At 45.0% G+C, this 27532-nt stretch overlaps 1 protein-coding gene across 19 annotated transcripts in view; it reads right to left on the minus strand.

The window, feature by feature from the left end:
- LOC144509076 (RNA binding protein fox-1 homolog 2-like) overlaps positions 1–27532 on the minus strand; it is a 295347-nt gene that overhangs the window by 170219 nt on the left and 97596 nt on the right. For 15 of the 19 annotated variants that reach the window (XR_013500391.1, XR_013500389.1, XR_013500390.1 and 12 more), the window contains one exon: positions 24021–24068. Coding sequence is in view for 15 of the 19 variants with exons in the window: in XM_078237387.1 (XP_078093513.1) it covers positions 24021–24068 (48 nt within the window). In the remaining 4 variants the exon portion in view is untranslated. Of the gene's footprint in view, positions 1–24020; positions 24069–24835; positions 24897–25511; positions 25626–27532 lie in introns of those variants that run through there. The other 4 variants (XM_078237402.1, XM_078237409.1, XM_078237410.1 and 1 more) reach the window with 3 other exon arrangements.

Consider the following 27532-nt stretch of genomic DNA (forward strand, 5'->3'; position numbering starts at 1 on the left):
GGGAAGAGGGAGGGGCGGGGAAGAGGGAGGGGCGGGGAAGAGGGAGGGCGGGAAGAGGGGGGCGGGGAAGAGGGAGGGGGCGGGGAAGAAAGGGAGGAAGAGAGGGCGGGAAGAGGGGGAGGGGGGAGGGGGAGAGGGGAGGGGCGGGGAAGAGGGAGGGGCGGGGAAGAGGGAGGGGCGGGGAAGAGGGAGGGAGGAGGGGAGGGCGGGGAGGGAAGAGGGAGGGGCGGGAAGAGGGAGGGGCGGGGAAGGAGGGGGAGGCGGGAAAGAGGGAGGGCGGGGAAGAGGGAGGGGCGGGGAAGAGGGAGGGGCGGGGGAAGAGGGAGGGGCGGGGAAGAGGGAGGGGCGGGGAAGAGGGAGAGAGGGGCGGGAAGAGGAGGGCGGGGAAGAGGGAGGGGGGGGGGAAGAGGGGGGGGGGGAAGAGGGAGGGAGGGGGAAGAGGGGAGGGGGGAAGAGGGAGGGGGAAGAGGGTGGAGGAAATTGTATTAAACATGCACACGTTTCATCAGGCAGTGTGGAACTTCCGGGGGGGTGGGGTTTATCTTTTGGTGACTCAGTCTGTGAAAATGATAATACAAACCCTCATAGATAACTTCAGATCTCACAATGAATGTGATTAAACTTTCTTCCATCCAGGAGACATTAGTACAGTGGCAATATTACTGGGCTAGTACTGGATTTGATTTCATTTATTGTCACATGTATTGGGATACTGTGAAAAGTATTGTTTCTTGCATGCTATTCAAAGCATACCGTTCATAGAGAAGGAAACGAGAGACTGCAGAATGTAGTCTTACAGTCATAGCTAGGGTGTAGAGCAAGAGCAACTTAATGCGAGGTAGGTCCATTCAAAAATCTGATGGCAGCAGGGAAAAAGCTGTTTTTGAGTCAGTTGGTACGTGTCCTCAGACTTTTGTATCGTTTTCCTGACGGAAGAAGATGGAAGAGAGAATGTCCAGGGTGTGCGAGGTCCTTAATTATGCTGGCTGCTTTGCCGAGGCAGCAGAAAGTGTAGACAGAGTCAATGGATGGGAGGCTGGTTTGCGTGATGGATTGGGCTACATTCACGACCTTTTGTAGTTTCTTGCGGTCTTGGGCAGAGCAGGAGCCATACCAAGCTGTGATACAACCAGAAAGAATGCTTTCTATGGTGCATCTGTAAAAGTGGACTTATGTTCCAGAGGCATGAGAGCACATCTCACCATTGCAGATCGCAGAATTTAAATTCAATGGATTAATAAAACTGAAAGAAAAATGCTAGTCCCATTAATTTTAATGATGATGCTACTATTCGCTGGTCACCTGATTCACTAAAGACCTTCGGGGGGAATCCTGCCATCCTTACCCGGTCTGGATAACATACGATTCCATATCCACAGCAACGTAGTTGATCCTTAACTACCCTCGGAAAGGGCCTAGCAAAGCCACTAAGAAATTGATACAGAAAGGGGTTTACCTACACCATGTGGACTGCAGTACTTCACAAAGGTGGCTCACTACCTCTTCTCAAGAGCTATTAGGGTTAGGCAATAGACACTGGCCTTGCCAGCATGACCAAAAAAAATTCCACTGTCCCAAGTTTTCAGTCTCTGGCACATCTGCTCTGACAATATCACCTTCCATACCAGCTTTTCTTAATTTCTCCTGAAACGAGGATTCCACTATTCCCAATACCATGGTCCACAGGGCCCTTGATTCTGTTTGTTTCATTTTTCACACTTCTGTTTTCACCCCTTCCACACCTTTCCAGAACCACAATAGGGTTCCCATCCACCTCCACATTCAATGGACAATCCTCCACGTTAATGGGATTAGCGCACCTTTAGTGGTAGTTATCGTCGGTGCAGACTCACTAGGCCGAAGGGCCTTTCCTGCTCTATGACTCTATTTGCACTACCTTCAGCTTAATGCAACCATTGTTCCAAAAGAACCATTCACTCCACAACACCTGGCCCACTCCTCAATCACTTCAATACCACCACCACGTAAAATCAGGAAATACAAGACCTGCCCTCCCACTTTCTTCCATCCCACCCTCCAGGGCCCCAAACACTCCACCCAGGTGAAACAGCTATTTACTAGCCCTTCTTTCAATTTAGTATGCTGCACTGACTGCTCACAATGCAGTCTTCTCAATAGGGTGAGACAGTGAAGTAGTGTCACTGGACTAGCAATCCAGAAGCCTCAGCTAATGCTCTGGGGAAAGGGGCTCAAATCTCCCCATGGAATTAACAAATTTGGAACTGAAAGCTAGTCTTGATGATGGTGACCATGAAACTACCATCAATTGCAGTGAAAACCCATCTAGTTCATTAATGTCCTTGAGGGAAAGAAATTACCTGGTCTGGCTTACATGTGACTCCAGATCCACAACAATGTGGTTAACCCTTAACTGCCCTGTGAAATAGCGCGACAAGCACTGAGTTCAAGGGCAGTTAGGAATGGGCAACAAATGCTGGCCTTGTCAACAACACCCACATCCCATGAAAAAATAAAGAAGATGGGGAGACCAAATGTAGACTGGGTGATCACTTTGTAGAAGACCTCCATTCAGTGCAATAGCGTGACCCTGTTATTTTAATTCTCCATCCCATTCTGACCTCTCTGTCCTTGACACTCCTCTAATGGAGTGCAGCACCTCATCTTTTGATTCAGCTCTTTACAACCTTCCAATTTAAGCACCGAATTCAACAATTTCAGGCCATAACCACTTTTTTCTGAAGAGCGGCTATTGTTAATTGGCTATTGCCATTTACACCTCCCCTAAAATTATATTTTATGTTCTTCAATTGTCCCATTACCATCTCTTTTGTCATGCAGCATCATCCCTTTTCTCATTTAATGACCTCAACCTTTAATTCCAACCTAACATAGGCATTCCATTCAGTTCTCTCCCCCTTTTTACTTGCTTAAAGCATGTTACATGCCTAAAATTTACCATTTCGTTGAAAGCTCATCCACCTCAAAGGTGACTCCATTTCTCACTCCACGGATAGCTGGCTGGGTATTTCCAGCATTTCACTATTTTTATTTCACATTAATCCATTTTAAAAACAGTCACACCGCAGTACAAAAACGGACCAACCGTATATTAGGTTCGAACATTTCAGTGAATGGCAAACAATGTCCAAATATATTTATGCACTTGGTATTTTAAGAAGTGATATCATTATTCAGGATTATTTTGATATCTTGAGTTCCTGAACAAGCAGCTTTGGAAATCTCACATTTCATTTTGTAACAGTTTTCATTGCAAAATAATGTAATTTATAATTCATCAAGAATGCCCTCTCAAATCTGAGAACTGACTCAACACTCGATCAATTTAACATATTGAAGACACAAATCTATCAGTATCTCTAGATAAATAGATAGAATATACCAAGTTAGCAAATAATGATCGTGAGATCATTACAAATTGGAGCAGTAGACATTACAGCCTCTGGAGGATGGCTTCTCCATTCAATAAGATCATGGCTGATCTAGTTACGACCTTCACTTCACTTTCCTGCTTGCCCCCCCAACAATCTTTCACTCACTTGATGATCAAAAATCTAACTCAGCCTTGAACATATTCAATGACCCAGTCTCCAGTACTCTTTGTGGAAGAGAATTCTGAAGACTAACACCACTCCAAGAAGATATTTCTCCCCATCTCCATTTTAAATGCAAAACCTCTTATTTTTAAACCGTGCCCCGAGTTCCAGATTTCATCTTCTCAGCAAGTACTCTACCAAACCCCCTCAGAATATCATGCTTCAACAGGATCGCCTCTCATTCTTCTAAACTCCAACAAATATAGGCCCAATCAGCACAAACTTTCCTCATAAGATAACCCCTTCATCCCAGAAGTCAACCCTAATGAACCTTCTCTGAACTGCTTCCAATGAAAATATATCGCTCTTGCTGTGTGCGTGTGCTAAGCTTTTGTCGTTCATGTACCAGATGCCTCTGTACTTCAGCATTCTGCAGTCCCTGTCCATTTAAATAAGATTCTGATTTTCTATTCTTCCTGCCAACCTGTTCAACCTCATTATACTCATCCGCTATGTTTTTCCCCACTCACTTAACCTGTCTATGTCTCTTTCCAGACTCTGCATCGTTCTCACAACTTGCTTTCCTGTCTATCTTTATATCGATGGTAGTCATGATGTGGAGATGCCGGCGTTGGACTGGGGTGAACACAGTAAGAAGTCTCACAACACCAGGTTAAAGTCCAACAGGTTTATTTGGTAGCAAATACCATAAGCTTTCGGAGCACTGCTCCTTCGTCAGATGGAGTGGAAATGTGCTCTCAAACAGTGCAAACAGACAAAATCAAGTTGCAGAATACTGATTAGAATGCGGATCCTACAGCCAGCCAGGTCTTAAAGGTACAGACAATGTGGGTGGAGGGAACATTAAACACAGGTTAAAGAGATGTGTATTGTCTCCAGACAGAACAGCTAGTGAGATTCTGTAAGCTCAGGAGGCAAGCTGTGGGGGTTACTGATAATGTGACATAAATCCAACGTCCCGGTTTAGGCCGTCCTCATGTGTGCGGAACTTGGCTATCAGTTTCTGCTCAGCGACTCTGCGCTGGAGTGTGTCGTGAAGGCCGCCTTGGAGAACGCTTACCTGAAGATCCAAGGCTGAATGCCCGTGACTGTTGAAGTGCTCCCCCACAGGAAGAGAACAGTCTTGCCTGGTGATTGTCGAGCGGTGTTCATTCATCTGTTGTCGTAGCGTCTGCATGGTTTCCCCAATGTACCATGCCTCGGGACATCCTTTCCTGCAGCGTATCAGGTCGACAACGTTGGCCGAGTTGCAAGAGTAGGTACCGTGTACCTGGTAGATGGTGTTCTCACGTGAGATGATGGCATCCGTGTCGATGATCCGGCATGTCTTGCAGAGGTTGCTGTGGCAGGGTTGTGTGGTGTCGTGGTCACTGTTCTGAAGGCTGGGTAGTTTGCTGCGGACAATGGTCTGTTTGAGGTTGTGTGGTTGTTTGAAGGCAAGAAGTGGGGGTGTGGGGATGGCCTTGGCGAGATGTTCGTCTTCATCAATGACATGTTGAAGGCTCCGGAGGAGATGCCGTAGCTTCTCCGCTCCGGGGGAGTACTGGACGACGAAGGGTACTCTGTCCACCGTGTCCTGTGTTTGTCTTCTGAGGAGGTCGGTGCGGATTTTCGCTGTGGCGCGTCGGAACTGTTGATCGATGAGTCGAGCGCCATATCCTGTTATTATGAGGGCATCTTTCAGCGCCTGGAGGTGTCTGTTGCGATCCTCCTCATCCGAGCAGATCCTGTGTATTCGGAGGGCTTGTCCGTAGGTGATGGCTTCTTTAACGTGTTTAGGGTGGAAGCTGGAGAAGTGGAGCATCATGAGGTTATCCGTGGGCTTGCGGTACAGTGAGGTGCTGAGGTGACCGTCCTTAATGGAGATGCGTGTGTCCAAGAATGCAACTGATTCCGGAGAGTAGTCCATGGTGAGTCTGATGGTGGGATGGAACTTGTTGATGTCATCATATAGTTGTTCAGTGATTGCTCACCATGACTCCGGAAGAAAATATCATCAATGTATCTAGTGTATAGCATCGGTTGAAGGTCCTGTGCGGTGACGAAGTCTTGTTCGAACCTGTGCGTGAAGATGTTGGCATATTGAGGTGCGAATTTGGTCCCCATGGCTGTTCCGTGTGTCTGGATGAAGAACCGGTTGTTGAAGGTGAAGACATTGTGGTCCAGGATGAAGCGGATGAGTTGTAAAATTGCATCTGGAAACTGGCAGTTGACGGCATTGAGTACTGAGGCCGTTGCAGAAATGCCATCATCGTGGGGGATGCTGGTGTAGAGTGCCGAGACATCCATTGTGACGAGGAGTGCTCCTGGTTCAACTGCTCCATGTGTGCTGAGTTTCTGTAGGAAGTCTGTAGTGTCGCGACAAAAGCTGGGGGTTCTTTGTACAATGGGTTTCAAGATGCCCTCGACATAGCCGGAGAGGTTCTCGCACAGGTTTCCATTGCCTGAAACGATGGGACGGCCTGAACTCAACACTCTGATCAAAACCTTTGATCCGGACCTTCAAAACACCCTCCGTGCTCTCATCCCACGTACTCCACGCGTTGGAGATCCCTACTGCCTCCCAAAGATACACAAGGCAAACACACCAGGCCGTCCCATCGTTTCAGGCAATGGAACCCTGTGCGAGAACCTCTCCGGCTATGTCGAGGGCATCTTGAAACCCATTGTACAAAGAACCCCCAGCTTTTGTCGCGACACTACAGACTTCCTACAGAAACTCAGCACACATGGAGCAGTTGAACCAGGAGCACTCCTCGTCACAATGGATGTCTCGGCACTCTACACCAGCATCCCCCACGGTGATGGCATTGCTGCAACGGCCTCAGTACTCAATGCCGTCAACTGCCAGTTTCCAGATGCAATTTTACAACTCATCCGCTTCATCCTGGACCACAATGCCTTCACCTTCAACAACCAGTTCTTCATCCAGACACACGGAACAGCCATGGGGACCAAATTCGCACCTCAATATGCCAACATCTTCACGCACAGGTTCGAACAAGACTTCGTCACCGCACAGGACCTTCAACCGATGCTATACACTAGATACATTGATGATATTTTCTTCCTTTGGAGTCATGGTGAGCAATCACTGAAACAACTATATGATGACATCAACAAGTTCCATCCCACCATCAGACTCACCATGGACGACTCTCCGGAATCGGTTGCATTCTTGGACACACGCATCTCCATTAAGGACGGTCACCTCAGCACCTCACTGTACCGCAAGCCCACGGATAACCTCATGATGCTCCACTTCTCCAGCTTCCACCCTAAACACGTTAAAGAAGCCATCCCCTACGGACAAGCCCTCCGAATACACAGGATCTGCTCGGATGAGGAGGATCGCAACAGACACCTCCAGACGCTGAAAGATGCCCTCATAAGAACAGGATATGGCGCTCGACTCATCGATCAACAGTTCCGACGCGCCACAGCGAAAATCCGCACCGACCTCCTCAGAAGACAAACACGGGACACGGTGGACAGAGTACCCTTCGTCGTCCAGTACTTCCCCGGAGCAGAGAAGCTACGGCATCTCCTCCGGAGCCTTCAACATGTCATTGATGAAGACGAACAACTTGCCAAGGCCATCCCCACACCCCCACTTCTTGCCTTCAAACAACCACACAACCTCAAACAGACCATTGTCCGCAGCAAACTTCCCAGCCTTCAGAACAGTGACCATGACACCCCACAACCCTGCCACAGCAACCTCTGCAAGACGTGCCGGATCATCAACACGGATGCCATCATCTCACGTGAGAACACCATCTACCAGGTACACGGTACCTACTCTTGCAACTCGGTCAACATTGTCTACCTGATACGCTGCAGGAAAGGATGTCCCGAGGCATGGTACATTGGGGAAACCATGCAGACGCTACGACAACGGATGAATGAACACCGCTCGACAATCACCAGGCAAGACTGTTCTCTTCCTGTGGGGGAGCACTTCAGCAGTCACGGGCATTCAGCCTTTGATCTTCAGGTAAGCGTTCTCCAAGGTGGCCTTCACGACATACGACAGCGCAGAGTTGCTGAGCAGAAACTGATAGCCAAGTTCCGCACACATGAGGACGGCCTAAACCGGGATGTTGAATTTATGTCACGTTATCAGTAACCCCCACAGCTTGCCTCCTGGGCTTGCAGAATCTCACTAGCTGTTCTGTCTGGAGACAATACACATCTCTTTAACCTGTGTTTAATGTTCCCTCCACCCACATTGTCTGTACCTTTAAGACCTGGCTGGCTGTAGGATCCGCATTCTAATCAGTATTCTGCAACTTGATTTTGTCTGTTTGCACTGTTTGAGAGCACATTTCCACTCCATCTGACGAAGGAGCAGTGCTCCGAAAGCTTATGGTATTTGCTACCAAATAAACCTGTTGGACTTTAACCTGGTGTTGTGAGACCTCTTACTATCTTGATATCAGCAGCTAATTTTGGCTACAATAGTCCCTGCCTTCCCCCAGTTCATTATTATCAGTGTAACTAATTGAGGGTCTAACACTGATGCCTATAACACTCTGCCAGATACAGTTTGTCTTTCTGGAAATTATCCATTAATACCAACTCTCATTCCTGTTCGTCAATCCATATCCTTGTTTCTTGTTATCAATTCCCAGTTTCACTCTCTCAGGGACCAATGATTATTTTAGTTACTTTCTCTCCTTTTTTATATACTTGAGGGAATACATAAGCAAGAGCAGGCCATTCGGCCTCCAGCCTGCTCTCTATTCAGTTAGATCATGCTGATCTACCTCAACGCCATTTTCCCACATTATCCACGTATCCATGATGCCTTTCCTATCTAGAAATCTATCATTTTGTCTTCACCATAATCAATGACTAAGCCTCCCTGGATTTCTGGGGTAGAGAATTCCAAACAATTACCACCCTCTGAGTGAAGAAATTCCTGCTCATCTCAGTCCTAAATGATCCCCCTCTCGTTCTGACATTGTGTCCCCTGATGCTTCGGGGAAATATCTTTCCTGCATCGATTTGGTCAAACCCTATAAATGTTTGTTTCAATGAGATTGCCTCTCGTTCTTCTCACTCTTGAGAATATAAGCCCAGCCTCTTCACTGGAGTATTCCGCCAGTTCAGGAACCAACCTGGTGAACTTTCACTGCACTTCCTTCAATGGCAAATATACCCTTCCTTTGGTAAGACTACCAAAACTGTACACAATACCCAGGTGTAGTCTTACCAAGGTTCTACACAGTTGCAGCAAGACAGCTATATTCCTGGGCTCAAATCCTTTTGCAAGAAAGGCCAACATATCATTTGCCTCCTTAATTACTTGTGCACCTGCATGCTAGCTTTCAGAGACTCAGGAACAAGAACACCCAGGTCCCAGGACATCAACAATTCCCAATCTCTCACCATTTAAAAAATAGTCTGCATTTGAATTTTCTACCGAAGTGGATAACTTCACATTTTTCACATTATATTCTATTTGCCATGTTCTTGCCCATTCACTTAATCTGTCTAAATGCCCTTCATGCCTCTCTGCACTCTCCTCACAGCTTGCATTTCCACCTAGCTTTTGTGCATTTGCAAATTTAGAAATATTACATTTGGTCCACACATCCAAATCATTGATATAGATTGTGAAATGCTGGGGCCAAAAGCTGATCCATGCGGCATTCCACTAGTCATTGCCTGCCAACCTGAGAATGACCCAACTATTCCTGTTTTCTGTCCATTAACTAACTCCTAATCCATGCCAGTAAATTACCCCATCCCCACATGCTCTAATTTTCGTTACTAACCTGAGTTTAGGAGTCGTGAGGTAATATTGCAGCTATATAAGACCCTGGTCAGACCCCACTTGGAGTACTGTGCTCAGTTCTGGTCGCCTCATTACAGGAAGGATGTGGAAGCCATAGAAAGGGTGCAGGGGAGATTTACAGGGATGTTGCCTGGGTTGGGGAGCATGCCTTATGAGGATCGGTTGAGTGAGCTAGGCCTTTTCTCCTTGGAGAGACGAAGGATGAGGGGTGACCTGATAGAGGTGTATAAGATGTTGAGAGGTAGTGATCAAGTGGATAGTCAGAGGCTTTTTCCCAGGGCTGAAATGGTTGCCACAAGAGGACACAGGTTTAAGGTGCTGGGGAGTAGGTACAGAGGAGATGTCCGGGGTAAGTTTTTCACTCAGAGGGTGGTGGGTGCGTGGAATGGGCTGCCAGCAATGGTGGTGGAGGCAGATTCGATAGGGTCTTTTAAGAGACTTTTAGATAAGTACATGGAACTTAGTAAGATAGAGGGTTATAGGTAAGCCTAGTAATCGCTAAGGTAGGGACATGTTCGGCACAACTTTGTGGGCTGAAGGGCCTGTATTGTGCTGTAGTTTTTCTATGTTCCTAACCTGTGTGGGACCTTATCGTTAAACCTTCCAAAAATCCAAATATACCTCACCCACCGCTTCCCCGGTTTCTATTCTGCTAGTTAGATGCTCACAAAGCTCCAAGAGGTTTGTCGAACATGATCTCCCTTTCACGTTGAGTCCATGTTGACTCTACCCAATCCTACCGTTATTTTCTAAGTGTTTAGTTATCACATCCTTTATAATAGATTCCAGCATTTTTCCTACTGTGGATATCAGGCTAATAGGTCTGTAGTTCCCCATCTTCTCTCTTCCCTCCTTTCTTAAATAGTGTGATTACATTTCCAACCGTCCAATTTTCAGGAACCATTCCAGAAGATAATCACTAATGCATCCACTATCTCTGCAGCCACCTCTTTCCACACTCTGGGATGTAGATCATCTGGTCCAGGGGCATTTATCAATTTTCACACCCATTCATTTCTCCTGTACTACTACTTTTTATTAATACTGATTTCTTTCAATATGCTCATTCCCGCTAGTCTCTTGGTTCCCTAACATCTGGGAGGTTTTTTCTGTATCTTCCTCCATGAAGAGAGATACAAATATTTATTTAGTTTCTCCCCCATTTCCTTCTTTGTCATTATAAATTCTCCAGTCTCTGCCTATAATGAGCTCACATTGCTTTATGGTAATCTTTTCGTTTTTAGATATCTATAGAAACTGTTACAATTTATTTTTATGTTCCTCACAGACTTACTCACAATCTACTTTCCCTTTATCAATTTCTTGGTCCTCCTTTAAGCCCCCAATCCTCAGCCTTACTATTGTTTTGGCAACCTTATAAGCCTCTTCCTTTAACCTCGAGTTATCTTTGACTTCTCTCGGTAGATCCAGTGGATCAGTTTCCCTGTTGGGTGTTCGTGCCTCAAATAAATGTAGATTTGTTGTAATTATTACTTCATTACCTGTCTATCATCATACCTTTTGATGTTGTTTCCCAATCTACCACAGGAAACTTGCCCCTCTTACCCAGGTAGCTTCCTTTGTTTAGGTTTAAGACTTTAATTTCGAATTGAACTACATCACTTTCAAACTTAATGTAAAATTCTATCATATTATGGTCACTCTTCCCTAAAGTCTCTTTTACAAGATTATTAATTAGCCTTTTCTCATTGCACAATAAAAACAGCCCAATCCCAGTTAATTCCTCAACAAACTGTTCTAGAAAACCATCTTCAATATATTCCAGAAATTCACCCTTCACAGTATTCATGCTGATTTACCCAGTCTATATGTAGACTGAAGGCTCCCATGCTTATCGCATTGCTCGTTACATGTACCTCTACTTTCCTGATTTATACCATGACCTATACATAGCTCCCACCAATATTTGCTGCTCCTTGCTGTTAGCCCCACCCAAACCTATCTGACATCTTGATCTTTCAATCTAAGATCATATAGAGTACCTTTAATTTTGCCTTTTTAACATTTTTCTGTATTTTGACCCTATTTGATGCTGGCCTTTGTTTCCTTGTCTTCCAATTTTGCTTCTACTTTTCTTATCGCAATTACCTGCATTGTTTCTCTCCTATCTGAATTTCCACTCTCGCTCCCATGCCTTGCCAAACTGTTTAAACCTTCCCTGACAGAACATTACTCTTCGAGGATATTGGCCCCGGTTCTGCTAAGAGGTGACATGTCCCACCTGTCCCAGAGCTTCAGAAATTTAAAGTCCTCCCCTCCTGCACCAGCTCTCCAGCCACAAGGCTCTATTTTCCTGTTCTCACACGCAGGGGGCACTGGAAGAAATCTTGAGATTACTGCCTTGAAACCCTGTTTGCCAATCTCTGCCCTAGCTCTCTAAAATCTGTTTTCGGGACGTCATTGCTCTTTCTACCTATGTCAATGGTCCAATGTGCTTCATGACCTCGAGCCGTTCATCCTCCCCCATTAAAATCCCATGCTGTCGCTTATTGACATCCTTGACCCTGGCACAAGGTAGCCAACATAGCATCCTGGAGTCATGTCTACCGCCACAAAAAATGCCTGTTTGTTTCCCTAACTATTGAATCTACTACCACTATTGCTCTTCCACTCTCCTTCCTCCACTCCTGTGCAGCTGAGCCACCAGTGGTGCCACGTCTTGGTGCATGTTGCACTCCTCTGAGGAACAATCGCCCAGATCAATGTCAAAAACAAAAAAACAGTAAAGGAGATGGACTCGGTGGACTCCTGCACTACCTGTCTGAGCCTCTTTGACAGTTTGAAGGTCATACCTGCCTTTACTCTCTTAACATGTAACGTGACCACCTCCTGAAGTGTGCTTTGCACATGGTTCTGAGCTTCACAGACGTGCTGCAGTGACTCCAGCCATCGCTGGAGTTCCAAAACCTAAAATTCAAGATATTGCAGCTGGTGACACTTTCTACAGGTGGTTGTCTAGGTCACAGGATGCATCCACAGCTTTGCACATGCTGCAGGATGGGTATACCACATGGCTGAGCTGCTCTGCCATGCCTTTACTTTACATGCTATTTATTACGAACTGGAACTCTGCTGCTCCTAATAAGTTTTACTACTACCTATAAACCTCACCACTGTGAATAAAACCTTACAATTACAAATAAATTAGCTGGGTTTTGAAAGATAAACACGTAACTACTCACCAACCAATCACTGCCCTGTTTCCCTGTGAGTTTGAATTTCTTTCAGGACATGGCCGGTTCACAGACCGAGTTTTCCTGGCTCCGCTCTCTTTGCTCCTCATTGCTCTGTTTTAAGTCTCCCTGGGGCCACTCATTCACAACTCCTCAGATACTGAAGCAGTGCATGTCAATGTGCAACAAGACTTGGACAACATTCAGGCCTGGCTGATAACACAACATTCACCCCACGCAAATCCCAGGCAATGACCACAACTAACAAGAGAGTATTTAACCATCTCCGCATGGCATTATCATCACGGAATATCCCATTCTGGGGGTTATCATTGACTAGAAACTGAACTGGACAAGCTGTATAAATACTGTGGCTACAGGAGCAGGTCAGAGTCTGGGAATTGTGAGATGAATAACTTGCCCACCGACTCCCCAAAGCGTGTTCACTGTCCACAAGGAACATGTCAAGAGTGTGACTCTCCACATGCCTGGATGAGAGTGGCTCCAACGACACTCAAGAAGCTCAACACTATCCAGGACAAACCATTCCACATGATTGGCACCTCACTCACCAACTTAAACATTCACTCCCTCCACCACTGACACACAGTGACAACAGTTTACTATATAGAAGGTGCACTGCAGCATCATCTCACCAAGGCTACTTCAACAGCATCTCCAAAACTTGTGGCCTCTGCCACCCAGAAAGACACATGCAGCAGAAACATGGCAACACCTTCACCTCCAAGCCACACACTATCCTCCAACTTTATCATTGTTCCTTCACTGTCGCTGGATCACAATTCCGGAACTCCCTTCCTAAACGCACTGTGAATGGACTGCAGCCATTCACAAAGCTGGCCCACCACCAACCTCTCGAGGATAATTCAGCGTGGACAACAAATGCTGGACTAGATCTAGCCAGCATTGATCACAGAATAAGTTGCACACCGCCCTCCACTTGCACTGGTCCCTCACTCAACTGTGCAATTTTGAATAATGAGTATTTATAAGCCTTTTGATGTCAAAGATATCAAAGTCTGATCCTGCTGAACACAATGTTTGAAAGGGAGAAATGTGAACGAGCTAGAATTCTAGATTTATGTAAGATCAGTGCGATGAAACAGAGTTTCCACAGTAAACTGAAAAAAAATCTGTTGATCAGAAAAACAACAGAAGGTCAGCAGGAGGTGTTCAGAAAACAATTTATGATACATAACTAGTTTATACCCCTAAGCAGCAAGAGCTCTACTTACCGAGGAGGAAAAGCAGCCATGGACAAACAGAGAGTAAGAAATAACATTAAAGAAAAATCACACAAAATGTAAAAATAAAGCATAAATTCTGGCAGAGATATAAAGAACAAAAGATGACAGAACAGATAGTAAAAGCGACAAAAATGCAATGTGAAAAAGCTTGAAAGGAATCTTAATTAACAAAATACTTTTACACTTGGAGTAGGAAAGCAAAGGGTGGTCCAGAGCAAGGCAGGCTCCTTAAACTCACAGCACTGATACCATCAGTGAAATGAGGAAATGGCTGACATGCTGAAATACTTTGCATCAGTATTTACAGTAGAGGAAGGGGATAGTGTTGCAGATATCCATGGATCAGTGGGAGAAAAACTAACATAAGCAGAATACAGTACTATCATGGAGAAAATAATGACATCAAGGAGCCATTTATTTTTATAGCACAGAAAGAGGCCCTTCGGCCCACTGTATCTGTGCCGGCCATCAAGCACCTTTCTATTCTAATCCCATTTTCCAGCACTGGGTCCGTAGCTGTGTGTGCTACGGTGTTTCAAGTGCTCATCTAAAAGTTCCTTCAATGTTGTGAGGGTTCCTGTCTCCACCACCCTTTCAGGCAGCGAGTTCCAGCTTCCCACCACACTCTGGGTGAAAAGGTTTTTCTCCAATCCCCTCTCAATCTCCTGCCCCTGGTTATTAACCTGTCTACTAGGAGGAAAAGTTTCTTCCTATCTACCCTTTGTATGTCCCTCATTATTTTGTACACCTCAATCAGATCCCCCCTCAGCTTTCTCTGTTCTAAGGAAAACAACTCCAGCCTCTCTTCATAGCTGAAACGCTCCAGTCCAGGCAACATCTTGATGAATCTCCTCTGCACCTTCTCTAGTGCAATCACATCCTTCCTATAATGTGGTGACCAGAACTGTACACAGTCCTCTAGTTGTGGCCTAACAAGCATTTTATCCAGCTCCATTATAACCTCCCTGCTCTTATATTCAATGCCTCGGCTGATAAAAACAAGTATCCCATATGCCTTCTTAACCACCTTATCTAACTGTCCTGCTGCCTTAAGGGATCTTTGGACATGCACTCCAAGATCCCTCTGATCCTCTGCACTTCCTAGCATCCTACTGTTCATTGTATATTCTCTTGTCTAGTTGGTCCTGCCAAAAGGCATTACCTCGCCCTTTTCAGGGTTAAATTCCATTTGCCGCTGTTCTGTTCATCTGACCAGCCCACCGGTATCATCTTGCAATCTAAGGTTTTCCTCCTCGCTATTGCCACACCAAGTGTGAATAATCCTCAGGAAAAGTTCCAATGACATTAAAGGAATTCGGTTACAATATTGTCATATTGTCAAATCTGCCAAAGTTCCCTCCAGTCAGGAATGATTCTTTTAGAAAGTAAAATTGTACATTTATGCAAGGAAATTTGCTAGAATCTATAATTATGAGAGCGCTTAAACTTCTCAAAAAATTTCAGCTAAAAGTGCAGGCCATGCCTGATGAATCGGATTTAATCATGGACAGGGAATATCTATGGAAGTTCGTTATGTGGACTTCCAGAAAGCATTTGATAAAATCCCTTGTAAGAGACTGTTAACTGAAGTTAAAAGCTTATGGAATCAAAGAAAGGTTACTGACCTGGGTTAGTAATTGGCAGACGGCAAGAAACAAAGTGGGGATAAAGCGCTGGAACACCAATTGGCAGGATGTGACTAAAGGGGTCCCTGCAAGAATCTGGGCCTTCATTTTTTACTCTAGTTATTGGCACCTTAGATGATGGGATAGAAAACCACATGTGCAAATTGGCCACGACACAAAGCTAGGTGACACTGCAACCAGTATCGGTGGAAACATAAAATTACAAAGCGATATTGACCAAGTGAATGGATAGAACTGTGGAAAGTGTATTTCAATGTGGGCAAATCTGAGGTCTTCCTCTTTGAAAACTTTAGAACGGGATCCATTCAAAATGGTGTAAATCTGGAAACAGTGGCGCTCCAAAGAGATTTTGGGGCGCGTGTACACAGATCATTGAAATGTCATGAAAACGTACAGAAAACACTCCAGAAGATGAATGGAAGATTGGCCTTTATATCTAGAGGACTTACAAGGGGGTAGAATGCATACATGTACAAAGCCCTGGTTACAGCTAGAATAGTGACCTGTTCTTGGCACCCCACACCATGAGGTTATATTGGCCTTGGAAGGGGTACAAGGTATATTTACCAGAATGTTACCTGGATTCTACCGGCCAAGGAGAGATTACATAGGCTATAGTTATATTCTCTTGAATTTAGAAGGTTAAGGGGTGATTTGATCAAAATTCTCATATATTAAGAGGAACAGATGGGATAGATAGAGGTTGATTGGAAAGGGGCATCATCAAAGAATTAGAGCGAGATCTCTCAGGAGTGAAATTAGGAAAGACTTGCACACACAATGGGTGGCTGAAGTTTGGAACACTCTTCTGCAAGTAAAGCTGCCTTGATGTTTGGCTCAGTTACTGTTTGAATATTAACTAATTCAACATGTTTGCATCGAATTATTCAAATATTCAGTAAAGCTGCCTGTCCTTGGGCATTCTACTCATGTCCAAATGAGGAGATAGCGTGTGGAGATATCTCAGGCTGCACACCGGACAAGCCTGCTGTAGATGGTCCACACCGCTACCACCGTGTGTCAGTGATAAAGGGAGTGACTGTTTAAGGTAGTGGATGGGGTGCCAATCAAGCAGGCTGCCTTGTCCTGGATGGTGCTGAGCTTCATGTGTTGTTGGAGTTGCACATTGAGAAATGTCTGTTGTACCCACTATAAAGCCTTCTTCCTAGACCGTGAAGCCCAATGCTGCACACAGCACTGAGGTCTTGAGTTTACCATTAATCAAATGATCCTTTATTTTCAGTAATGTGAGAAACCTTTTCATATAGTAATGAGACATACATCTGGCATGGTCCCTGGTTAGCTTCATCTTAGCCAGGGTAGAAGCTCATTTACCATAACCAGCTTCAAATGCTTGAGCTTAGGGATGGAGGAGGACAGGACAGCACTGGGTGCTACATAGTGACCCATGCTGGAAAATGTCTCCATGCAAACATACACTGAGAACAGAAACAGCCTCAGATTTGATGCCTCCACAGAGAGCTGTTGGTTAAACTGCCCAACCCCAGATAAAAAATGGCCACTTGGGTAAGATATTGGAGAGCTTCCGAGGAAGAATTGGTACCTTTACGAAAGGGGAGGAAAAGGTGGAGGGGGGAGAATTATTAGAAAAAAAGTGTGTGTGTGTGTTTTAGAATGAAAGATGAACCTGAGCAATCAGACCCAGGAGGAATGATCTACAGCAACAGCTCGGGAATATTATGGACACAAGGTTTACTGCAGTCCTACCCTAAAACACATTGACATGGCATAAGAATACTTTTAACAATTATGATCTTCCAATCCATCCTATAATAAACTGGAGGCACTTAAGAATCCCAATTGTACAGGGGGACAAACCTCCCAATGCAATATAATCAGGCTTATTCTAAATGATAAATTCATCTTGCTGTACAATATTGTATGCAAGTACACATAATTTACTGCACAGAAACAGGTCATTTAGCCCAATTGCTCCATGCGCCACAGGAGCTTCCTCCCATCTTATTTCATCTAACCCTGTCAGCATATCCTGCTGTTCCTTTCTCCCTTATGTACTTCTCCTTAAATGCATCTACGCCATTCATTTCAACCACTGCGTACAATGGCAAGTTCCACATAACCATTCTCTGAGTAAAGAAGCTTCACTAGAATCCCTTGTTGGATTTTTTTTTTGTGACCATATTTTGCAACTCAGTTCTCCACAAGGGGAAACATATTTCCAATGCTATGCTATCAAACCCCTTCATAATTTGAAAGAGTTCCGTTTGAACACCTCTCAGTCTTCTCTTTCCCGGGAAAAAATCAGGCAATGCCAGGCAGACAGACTGTATTATACCTATTCTAATTAGAAGAAGAAAGAAGTCTCACAACACCAGGTTAAAGTTCAACAGGTTAAAGTCCAACAGATCTATTTGGAATCACGAGCTTTCGAAGCACTGCTTCTTCATCAGGTAAGCCCGAAAACTCGTGATTCCAAATAAACCTGTTGGACTTTAACCTGGTGTTGTGAGACTTCTTACGGCCCACCCCAGTCCAACGCAGGCATCTCCACCTCAATCAGATGAAAGGCTACTTGACACTTCAGGACTGCCAGAGACTACAAGGTGAACATAGAGAAGTCGGAATCTGATGCAAAGGATTGAAAACCTCCTGAACATGAGCTTGACAGGATACGAAGGATTGAATCGAGTAACGTTGATTATTCACTCCCTGGATGAAATTCTTTCAGTCTATACAAATGCCAATTGTGAACAGGCTACATCCTAACTGACCTATAACAATGTCACAGAAACAGAAAATGCTGGAAAGTCTCGGCAGGTCTGACAGCATCTGTAGAGAGAGAACAGAGCCAATGTTTCGAGTCTGAATGACCCTTTGTCAGAGCAGTCAGGTTACAAAGGACTAAGAGACAAGGTGCTAGCAGCCTGACTTGTTGGTGCAATGATTCTAATGCTATCAGACGTATTAACTAATTCAACATGTTTACATACAATTATTCAAATTAGGTTTGGGACTGGGAGACTCAAGGTTTATCACGACCTTGGAACATCACAATTTTATCTGTCAGTGTCAACACATGTTAGGCAGTCCGCATGTTTGTCAACATGGTGCAGATACTTAATCCATCAAGCCTCGGAAGATTTGATCTGGGAGCTATTGGACATTAGAAAAAAGCAAGGTCGAGTAATGTCTCATTTCCACCAGCCAACTTTTCTACTGCTATAGCGTAAGGTTCCCTTCTCCTCCCTGTCCCGCCTCACCAAGTGACAGTACAGCAAAGCATTTGTGGGAGAAATCAACATTATTCACAAAATAAAATACAATTCCTGAATACAGATTCTGATTCTACTTGGCAAACCTGCACAATGAGGCAATTTCCATTCATCTCAGCCCTGATGGTTCATTTGTCCATCTGCAGTCTGTGAATCCAATTATCTGCAAAGCTACAGTTAACTGATAGCATTCCGCACTCCCCAGGTACAGTTTCCAGCGTAATCCAAGCTTGCTTCCCAACCCGCACAGACAAATGGATGCACTTACCAGATGGCGGAACATAATTGATGGTCATATAGTTCAAAAAAAAGCTCAAATTAACCCCTCTATCACCACACTATATGACACAATACTCACTAATGAGCAATCATAACCAAGAAGCTCCAGATTTAGGGGTTAAAATAAGACTGGAAAAAGGCAAAGTTGCAATATTAGACAGAGGGAGCACATACCAGAGGCAGAGTGCGGTGCCCCAGAGAGGGGGGCAGCACCAGGGGGAGGGGGGGGAAGGCAGCACGAGGAGAGAGGGGGAGGGGGAAGGCAACGCCAGAAGGGTGGGGGAGGGGAGAGACAGCTGCAGGGGAGGGGAGGGGGAGTGGGGTGGGCAGCGGCAGGGGAGGGGAGGGGAAGGGGGAAAGGCAGCACCGATGGGGAGGGGGGAAAGGCAGTGCCGGGGGCGAGGGGGGGAAAGACAGCGCCGGGGGGGAGGGGGGGTTGGAGGGGGGAAAGGCAGCGCCGGAGGGACAGAGGGGGGGGGAAAGGCAGCGCCGGGGGTGGGTGGGAGGGAAAGGCAGCGCCGGGGGGGGGAGAAGGCAGCGCCGGGGGGGGGGGAAGGCAGCACCGGGGGGGGGAGGGGGGGAAAGGCAGCGCGGGGGGGGGAGGGGGGGGAAAGGCAGCGCCGGGGGGGGGAGGGGGGGGGAAAGGCAGCACCAGGGGGGAGGGGGTTTACACAACATTGGTGTCAGGAGGAAGGTTAGGCAGTATCAGAGCATTAGTTCCGAATGTATTTGGTTTGACTCCAGTCTGCAGCTCTTCTATCCCATAACGTGATTCCAATGACTTCAGCTCATTACTTCCACTCTCAATCGCTAAATTGGATTCCCCAGCCCCGGATAGGACGCTTTCCCAGAAATTACTATTACTCAAGTGAAAAATCCCTTTAACTTCAAATATTTGTTAATTTCATTTTTTATACGGGGTGTGGGGGTCGCTGACTAGGTCAGCATTTGTTGCCCATCCCTAGTTGCCCTTCAGAAGATGGTGGTGAGCTGCCTTCTTGATCCGTTGCAGTTGCTGAGGTGTAGGTACACCCACAGTGCTGTTAGGGAGGGATTTCCGAGTTTTACTCCAAGTGCTTTCATACAACCATTGCTTGAGCCTGAATTCACTTCATTTCTTTTTAAAAATATTTTCTATTTAAATTTGTAAAATTTAAATCTATAAAGCATTTAGATAGTTACATGGGTAAGATGGGTATAGAGGGATATGGGCCAAATGCGGGCAATTAGGATTAGCTTAGGGGTTTAAAACAAAGGGCGGCATGGACAAGTTGGGCCGAAGGGCCTGTTTCCATGCTGTAAACCTCTATGACTATTTACTGCCTTCTTTTACCAGAATGAGAAACACAAGTGCTGCTTCTGTCTTCTAAATCTTTCTTGAGTATCGCTGAAAAAAAAGAGACAGACTGTACATGAGAACTTCCTGACTGTGCTATGAGATACATTGAAAGCCAGCTGAAGATTATCAGCCGTGCTCACAGTGTGGCTCACTTTATGCATGCTGGAAGCTACATATCGAAACACACAGGGCCCTGTCCTTTGCGGCCATCCCCACGGCAATACCTTGACCAGAGCTAACCTGCATGGCTTAAATTTAAACAAAAGCTTGGCAGTTAACTGTTCTCTGGTACATTCTCCATCGCAACACCTCTACCAATCAGTCTATTTGTCAACCATTCAGCATTCTCTTCCCAAGCAATATAAATTGTGTCCTTTACTATAGGCATCTTTGCCAACTGTCCTGATAAGTGCAAGGTGAAAATCTTTGATAGCATGTCTCTTTTCTCAGCAATATTCCAGTTCTGTACTCCCAAAAGACTTTTCTATGTCATTCATCAACAGGGACACAGAATGGTGCAATCCGTCTCCTGGTAGCAGGGGTGGCTGAAGAGAAATAAATGGTGGAGGTGGAGGGTGAGGAGAATGAGAAAGAGGGGATAGAACAGAAAGCTGAAGACAGGTTTGCAACCTCGCCACATATCTGTCCAGGAATGACTTAAAGAAAAGCCTGGAAGACAGGAGCAGAACTTGTGACACTGCTCAACATTTCTCAGAATGCATCACTGCCTGTGCTTTTCGCTTTGCCACCTAATATGCTGCTGCAAGTGGTTCTCCAATTTCTTTGAGTGAAGGATCCCTTTACAAATGGATTTGTCACGTGGGACTAGCCAGGTTCCTCTTGTAGAGGACTGACACAGGCAAGATGGGCTGAAAAACCTCCTTCATAGAATCCCTACAGTACAGAAGGGGGCCATTCAGCCCATCGAGTCTGTACTGACCACAATCCCACCCAGGTCCTATTCCCGTAACCTCACACATTTACCCTGCTAATGCCCCTGACACTAGGGTCAATTATAGCATAGCCAATCAACCTTATCCGCACATCTTTGGACTGTGGGAGGAAACCGGAGCACCCGGAGGAAACTCATGCAGACACAGGGAGAAAGTGCAAACTCCACACAGACTTCCTTCTGAGCTGCAACCATTCTATGGTCCTAAATCTGTTGCTCTCACTGTTACTGGGTCAAAATCCTGGAACTCCTAACAGCACTGTGGGCATACCTACATCAGATAGACTGCAGCGGCAAGGACACTCACCAGCACCATCTCAATTAGGGATGGACAACAAATTGTTGCCAGTGACACCCACATCCCATGAAAGAATTAAAAAATGTATCAATCCCACCTTTAAATGAAAATAAGACGAAATTCTGTTCCTTAATTTATCCAGAGTTCTAAATTGAACAAAAATTTATAAAATCGCCCACAACCTTCTGACTGGAAATTGGACCTAGTGGGGGAATACAGCAACTCACATTCGCTATCACAAATCGAAATATTTCCAACTGCATTAAGTTCCCACTTTCCTTCTCAACCAGAGATTGGAGCTTTAAATTTCTGCTCTCCAACGTTTCCCCACTGTGCTCCACTCCCCCGTGCCAATTCAGCAATGTCTTTATCATCAACTAATAGGTAACAGTGTTGTTTTACACTGAGCGATTAATTTGCCAGGATTTCAATTCACCGCTTTGCAGCATCGCAGTAATTTCCCTGCTAACTATCTGGTCCTGAATGCAATGGTGGTCAGCACTGCTGCCTCACGGTGCCAGGGACCTGGGTTCAACTCCGGCCTCGGGTGACTGTGTTGAGTTTGCACGTTCTCCCCGTGGCTGCGTGGGTTTCCTCCCACACTCCAAAGGTGTGCGCGGTCCGGTGGCTTGGCCATGGTCAATTGTCCCTTGGTGTCCCAGTATGTATAGGGGTAGCACTGCTGCCTCACGGTGCCAGGGACCCCGGTTCGATTCCCGGCCTCGGGTCACTGCGGAGTTTGCACGTTCTCCCCATGTCTGCGTGGGTTTCCTCCGGGTGCTCCGATTTCCTCCCACACTCCAAAGGTGTGCGGGTTAGGTGGATTGGCCATGCTAAATTGACCCTTAGTGTCAGGGGGGATTAGCGAGGGTAAATGTATGGGGTTATGGGTGGGATTGTGGTCGGTGCCGACTCGATGGGCCGAATGGCCTCCTTCTACACGAAGATTCTATGATCTATGATCAATACTTCTGCATCTGAATTGATAAAAGATGCACGTTATTGTAAAACAGGACTGCCATTAACTCTGGACTGAGATCTAATCTACTGCAGCATGTGGACTGCAACTCCTTCAAGGAGAGAAGTTACTCACAGTGTGTATTTCCCGACCTGGGGTCATCCCAAAATGCTCCTTGTCAATCAGGCATTTTGAAACATAATCACCATGAGACGGTAGTCAGCCTGCAGACAGCAAGGTCCCACTAACAGCAGCGAGGTCGCTCACCACAATCTATTTTAGCGATGCTGGTTGCAGGATTAATGTTGCAGGTCAGTTAAACCCGATGCTGCTCTTAGCCATAGTTCACACCTGCGCTTCCAGCAGAGGTCAATGGATTGTGCTACAAACAGGGACCCAAATGGCTTCCCCCACCCCGAGCAGCCAGTCCACTTGCAGTGCTGCTTATTACAGTTCTGGCGGAGATAAAATGACACCGCACAAAGCCTGGGATCTTCCTGATCTATTCAGCAGATAAACTTGCTCAGCCATTGCCCGATTAAAGGGCTTCACTTTTACATGAATACCTCACAAAATTGGCCAATGGTACATGAATACAGATATGAAGAGAGGCTTGAAAAATCACAGCTATCGACATTGAGAAAGATTAAGCAGGTATCATAAAAGGTTTTCAATATTCTAACATGTTTTGAGAGGGTAAATAGTTTTCACTGTTTAATGAATTAGTAGCAAAGATAATCAGAGAAATGAAGAGAGATTTTGCAAGATAAAATTCTTTAAGACAAGTGGCTATTGAAGCATCAATTATAATACTAAAGAGAATTGGATAAAGGTTTGAAAAGACATAGGGGGGCAGCGAACACAAATGGAGGGAGCATTGTGATAATCTCCAACATGCTACGTCGGGCTTCACCCAGCATTGCTTTTTGATGTTGTCTACATCCTGTAAAAGCCCCAATTATACTGTGGGTTGCTCAGAAACAAACATCGAGAGGAGTAATATTGGCAAGCATTTTTGCTAAAAATGTATTTAATTGCAGAAGTGCTGGGCATTCGAAACTTAGTATGTCTGTATCAAGTTAAAAATGCTGTAAATAGATCCCAGAGTAAACAGCAAATATCGGTGGTATTTTGGTTATCAGTGCATGTTGTATAAATAACGGTACAATTCCCTGAATTTTATAACACAGTGGAATCAATAAAATGATGCAAACAAATCCGGTTTTTTAAGGAGTAAGGGAGTTACCATAAAACTGACCAAACACTAAACAGCTGGTTTCAGCTACCTTACACCGTTCAGGCTTGGGAAATCTCACCCTCAGACAGGAGTACACCAAAGCCCGAAAAGTCAGTATTGAAGCTGAACTTCAATGGGGAAAGGGACCCTGGGGTTGAGACTCCAGTTTACATGTGTAAAATAGGTTTGGGTATCAAAATTTGGATTGCCAAGCAGAAACTGCAAACTTGCTTACCATGAGGTCAGTCCGCTCTGCACAATCTTTGAACTCCAGTGCTGAATCCTAAGGAAAAGAACACAACAGCTTCATAACGTGATCCTCCAAACAAAATACAGTAGCATACATTTCATACATCATTTGTGCCAATTTTTAAAAAAACACTTTTTCGGTGATTTTCTCTCTGCTTTTCTGGGGATGCAGATCCACTGATACCATCTAGTTCTTGCTTAAGTGGCAATGTTTCAGGTTTAACCTAGACATTCAGAGTTTCCAGGCTATTACACACAAAGTATTTAACAACCTAAGAATACATTTTAAAAATATATAATTTAAATATTCAGCTAAGCAGCAGTATGCACTTTGAAACAAATTCATTGTGAATAATTTTTATGGAATGGAATGCTGTACTATTTTTTAAAAAATCACTATTTACACATACATAAGGAAAATGATGCCGTTTACATTTCAGATCAAATTTTGAACATCTAAGTACACGTTTCCAGAGGGATCTAATTTGGACAAACAGCAAGATTTTCTTGCGTTCTAACATCGAAGGCCTCAATACCCAGCTAAATCAATAACATCAATACCCAGCTAAAAAGGCATCTGCCCCCACTGATCTTTTTATAACAGTTACTGTTAGAAAAACGCAGGATTTTCAAAGATGCAGTTCCCACAAATGTGAAACATGGTACGCTGTTTAAAAAAAAAATCAGCTTGCATCTTAACCAGAGTAAAATCTATAACCCCAACATTCATGCTGACCATCTGGGTCAAACATTCTTAAACCTTTTCATTTCCAGTGCTAGAATTTGATAGAAATCTGCCACCTTTGGTATCTGCAGCTCTCAAATGTCTATCGTGCCTCCATTTTAGCAACTATAACGCTGCATTTAGAAAAGGGCTTTTTCTTCCCCTCGGGACATGTTCGCATTACTAACTGCAGCATCTAGTGGTGTAAACCATAACTACATTTTCCACAATCCCAGCAGCATGGCTGCTCAGATCTCAAGACAACTCTTATCTACCATCTCACAAAAAATTGTTTGCTTTAATTGCAAGATTTTAAAACACCCGGTTGTTCAGTACAGATGTCAGCAAACATCAATATCCTTACAGTTAACCACCAGTATTAGCAGTAAAATGGCACAAAACCAAATAGACAACTTAATGGGAGAAAGCTACCAGGGAATACATTTGGAAAGGAAAAAAAGCAGAAGAAATGCACACTAGATGATAAAACTTTGAGGGAGAAAAGATGAAAGATTTTGAGTGCCAGAAGTAAATCTGGTCAAAGTCAGACCAGCAGAGCAGAACACAAGCTGATAAAACTGTTTTTAAAAAAAGTTTGGAAAGAAAGTAAATAGTTTAGTAGTGAGACCAGGAAACTAGACAGGTAATTGGCTGTTTCAGAGCCTTGCAGGGTTACAGTCGGATAGTTTATTTTCCTGTGCCCTGTCAGAGTCTGTATCTCCAGCATCTATATATAGTTTTCCTCATTCTTACTTTCTCTGTGCAAACTATTACAACGGCTACTATCAAATTCACTTAATCTCTCACTCATTTCCCCCACTGCTGTTCACTGCTCCTCGAGGACATTTTGTGAATGCAGTTTGTTCTAACCATGTGACTATCCAGAGACCAATCCCCATTCAGCAGGCTCGCTTCCCCTCTGCAACCAACCTCTGTCCCAACCTCATGCCACTCCCTTCCTGTCCCACATTCCAGACAGAAACACACAGAGCCAGCTGACAGGGAGCAAGCAGACAAACAGGGACAGATAAGAACAGGAGCAAACAGTCAGTTGAAGAAAAGGGAGTTTTTTTTTTGTTTGTGATTAATACCTCAGATCATCAGCTGGTTGGTAAAGGATCTAAAAAGTAAGCATTTATATGAGCCTCTTGTTCGGATTATTCTTGGGTATCAGACTTGGTTATTATCCTCTTATAAATACTCGATAGTGAATGCTCTTTTCAGCTATGAATAAAATAAATTGATAAAAAGTAAAGCAAGCTACACAATCTAATAGAACATAGAACAGTACAGCACAGTACAGGCCCTTCGGCCCTCGATGTTGTGCCGAGCTTTGTCCGAAACCAAAATCAAGCTATCCCACTCCCTATCATCCTGGTGTGTTCCATGTGCCTATCCAATAACCGCTTAAATGTTCCTAAAGTTTCTGACTCCACTATCACTGCAGGCAGTCCATTCCACACCCCAACCACTCTCTGCGTAAAGAACCTACCTTGGACATCCCTCCTATATCTCCCACCATGAACCTTATAGTTATGCCCCCTAGTAACAGCTACATCCACCCGAGGAAATAGTCTCTGAACGTCCACTCTATCTATCCCCCTCATCATCTTATAAACCTCTATTAAGTCACCTCTCAACCTCCTCCGCTCTAAAGAGAAAAGCCCTAGCTCCCTCAACCTTTCCTCATAAGACCTACCCTCCAAACCAGGCAACATCCTGGTAAATCTCCTCTGCACTCTCTCCAATGCTTCCACATCCTTCTTATAGTGAGGTGACCAGAACTGCACACAATATTCCAAATGTGGTCTCACCAAGGTCCTGTACAGTTGCAGCATAACCCCACGGCTCTTAAACTCAAACCCCCTGTTAATAAACGCTAACACACTATAGGCCTTCTTCACGGCTCTATCCACTTGAATGCAACCTTCAGAGATCTGTGGATATGAACCCCAAGATCTCTCTGTTCCTCCACATTCCTCAGAATGTAGGGTGTTAGCGTGGATTGGGGATTGGCTATCCGACAGGAAGCAGAGAGTCGGAATAAATGGGTGCTTTTCTGGTTGGCAGATGGCAACTAATGGCGTGCCACAGGGATCGGTACTTGGGGCCTCAACTATTTACCATTTATACAGACGATCTGGAGGAGGGGACTGAGTGTAGGGTAACAAAGTTTGCAGACGACACAAAGATAAGTGGAAAAGTGAATCGTGTGGAGGGCGTAGAAGGTCTGCAGAGAGATTTGGACAGGCTGAGTGAGTGGGCGAGGATCTGGCAGATGGAGTATAACGTTGACAAATGCGAGGTTATTCACTTTGGAGGAAATAATAGCAAATTGGATTATCTAAATGGAAAGAAATTACAACATGCTGCTGTGCAGAGGGACCTGGGGGTCCTTGTGCATGAGATGCAAAAACCCAGTCTGCAGTGCAACAGGTGACCAAGAAGGCAAATGGGATGTTGGCCTATATCGCAAGGGGAATAGAATATAAAAGCAGAGATGTCTTGCTGCATCTGTACAGGGCATTGGTGAGGCCGCAGCTGGAATACTGTGTGCAGTATTGGTCCCCTTATTTGCGGAAGGATATATTGGCCTTGGAGGGAGTGCAGAGAAGGTTCACCAGGTTGATACCAGAGATGAGAGGTGTTGATTATGAGGAGAGACTGAGCAGATTGGGTTTGTACTCGTTGGAATTTAGAAGGCTGAGGGGGAATCTTATAGAGACCTATAAGATAATGAAGGGGCTGGATAGGGTAGAGGTGGAGAGATTCTT

This window comes from Mustelus asterias, chromosome 21, assembly GCF_964213995.1.
Source record: "Mustelus asterias chromosome 21, sMusAst1.hap1.1, whole genome shotgun sequence".
NCBI classification, from domain to species: domain Eukaryota; kingdom Metazoa; phylum Chordata; class Chondrichthyes; order Carcharhiniformes; family Triakidae; genus Mustelus; species Mustelus asterias.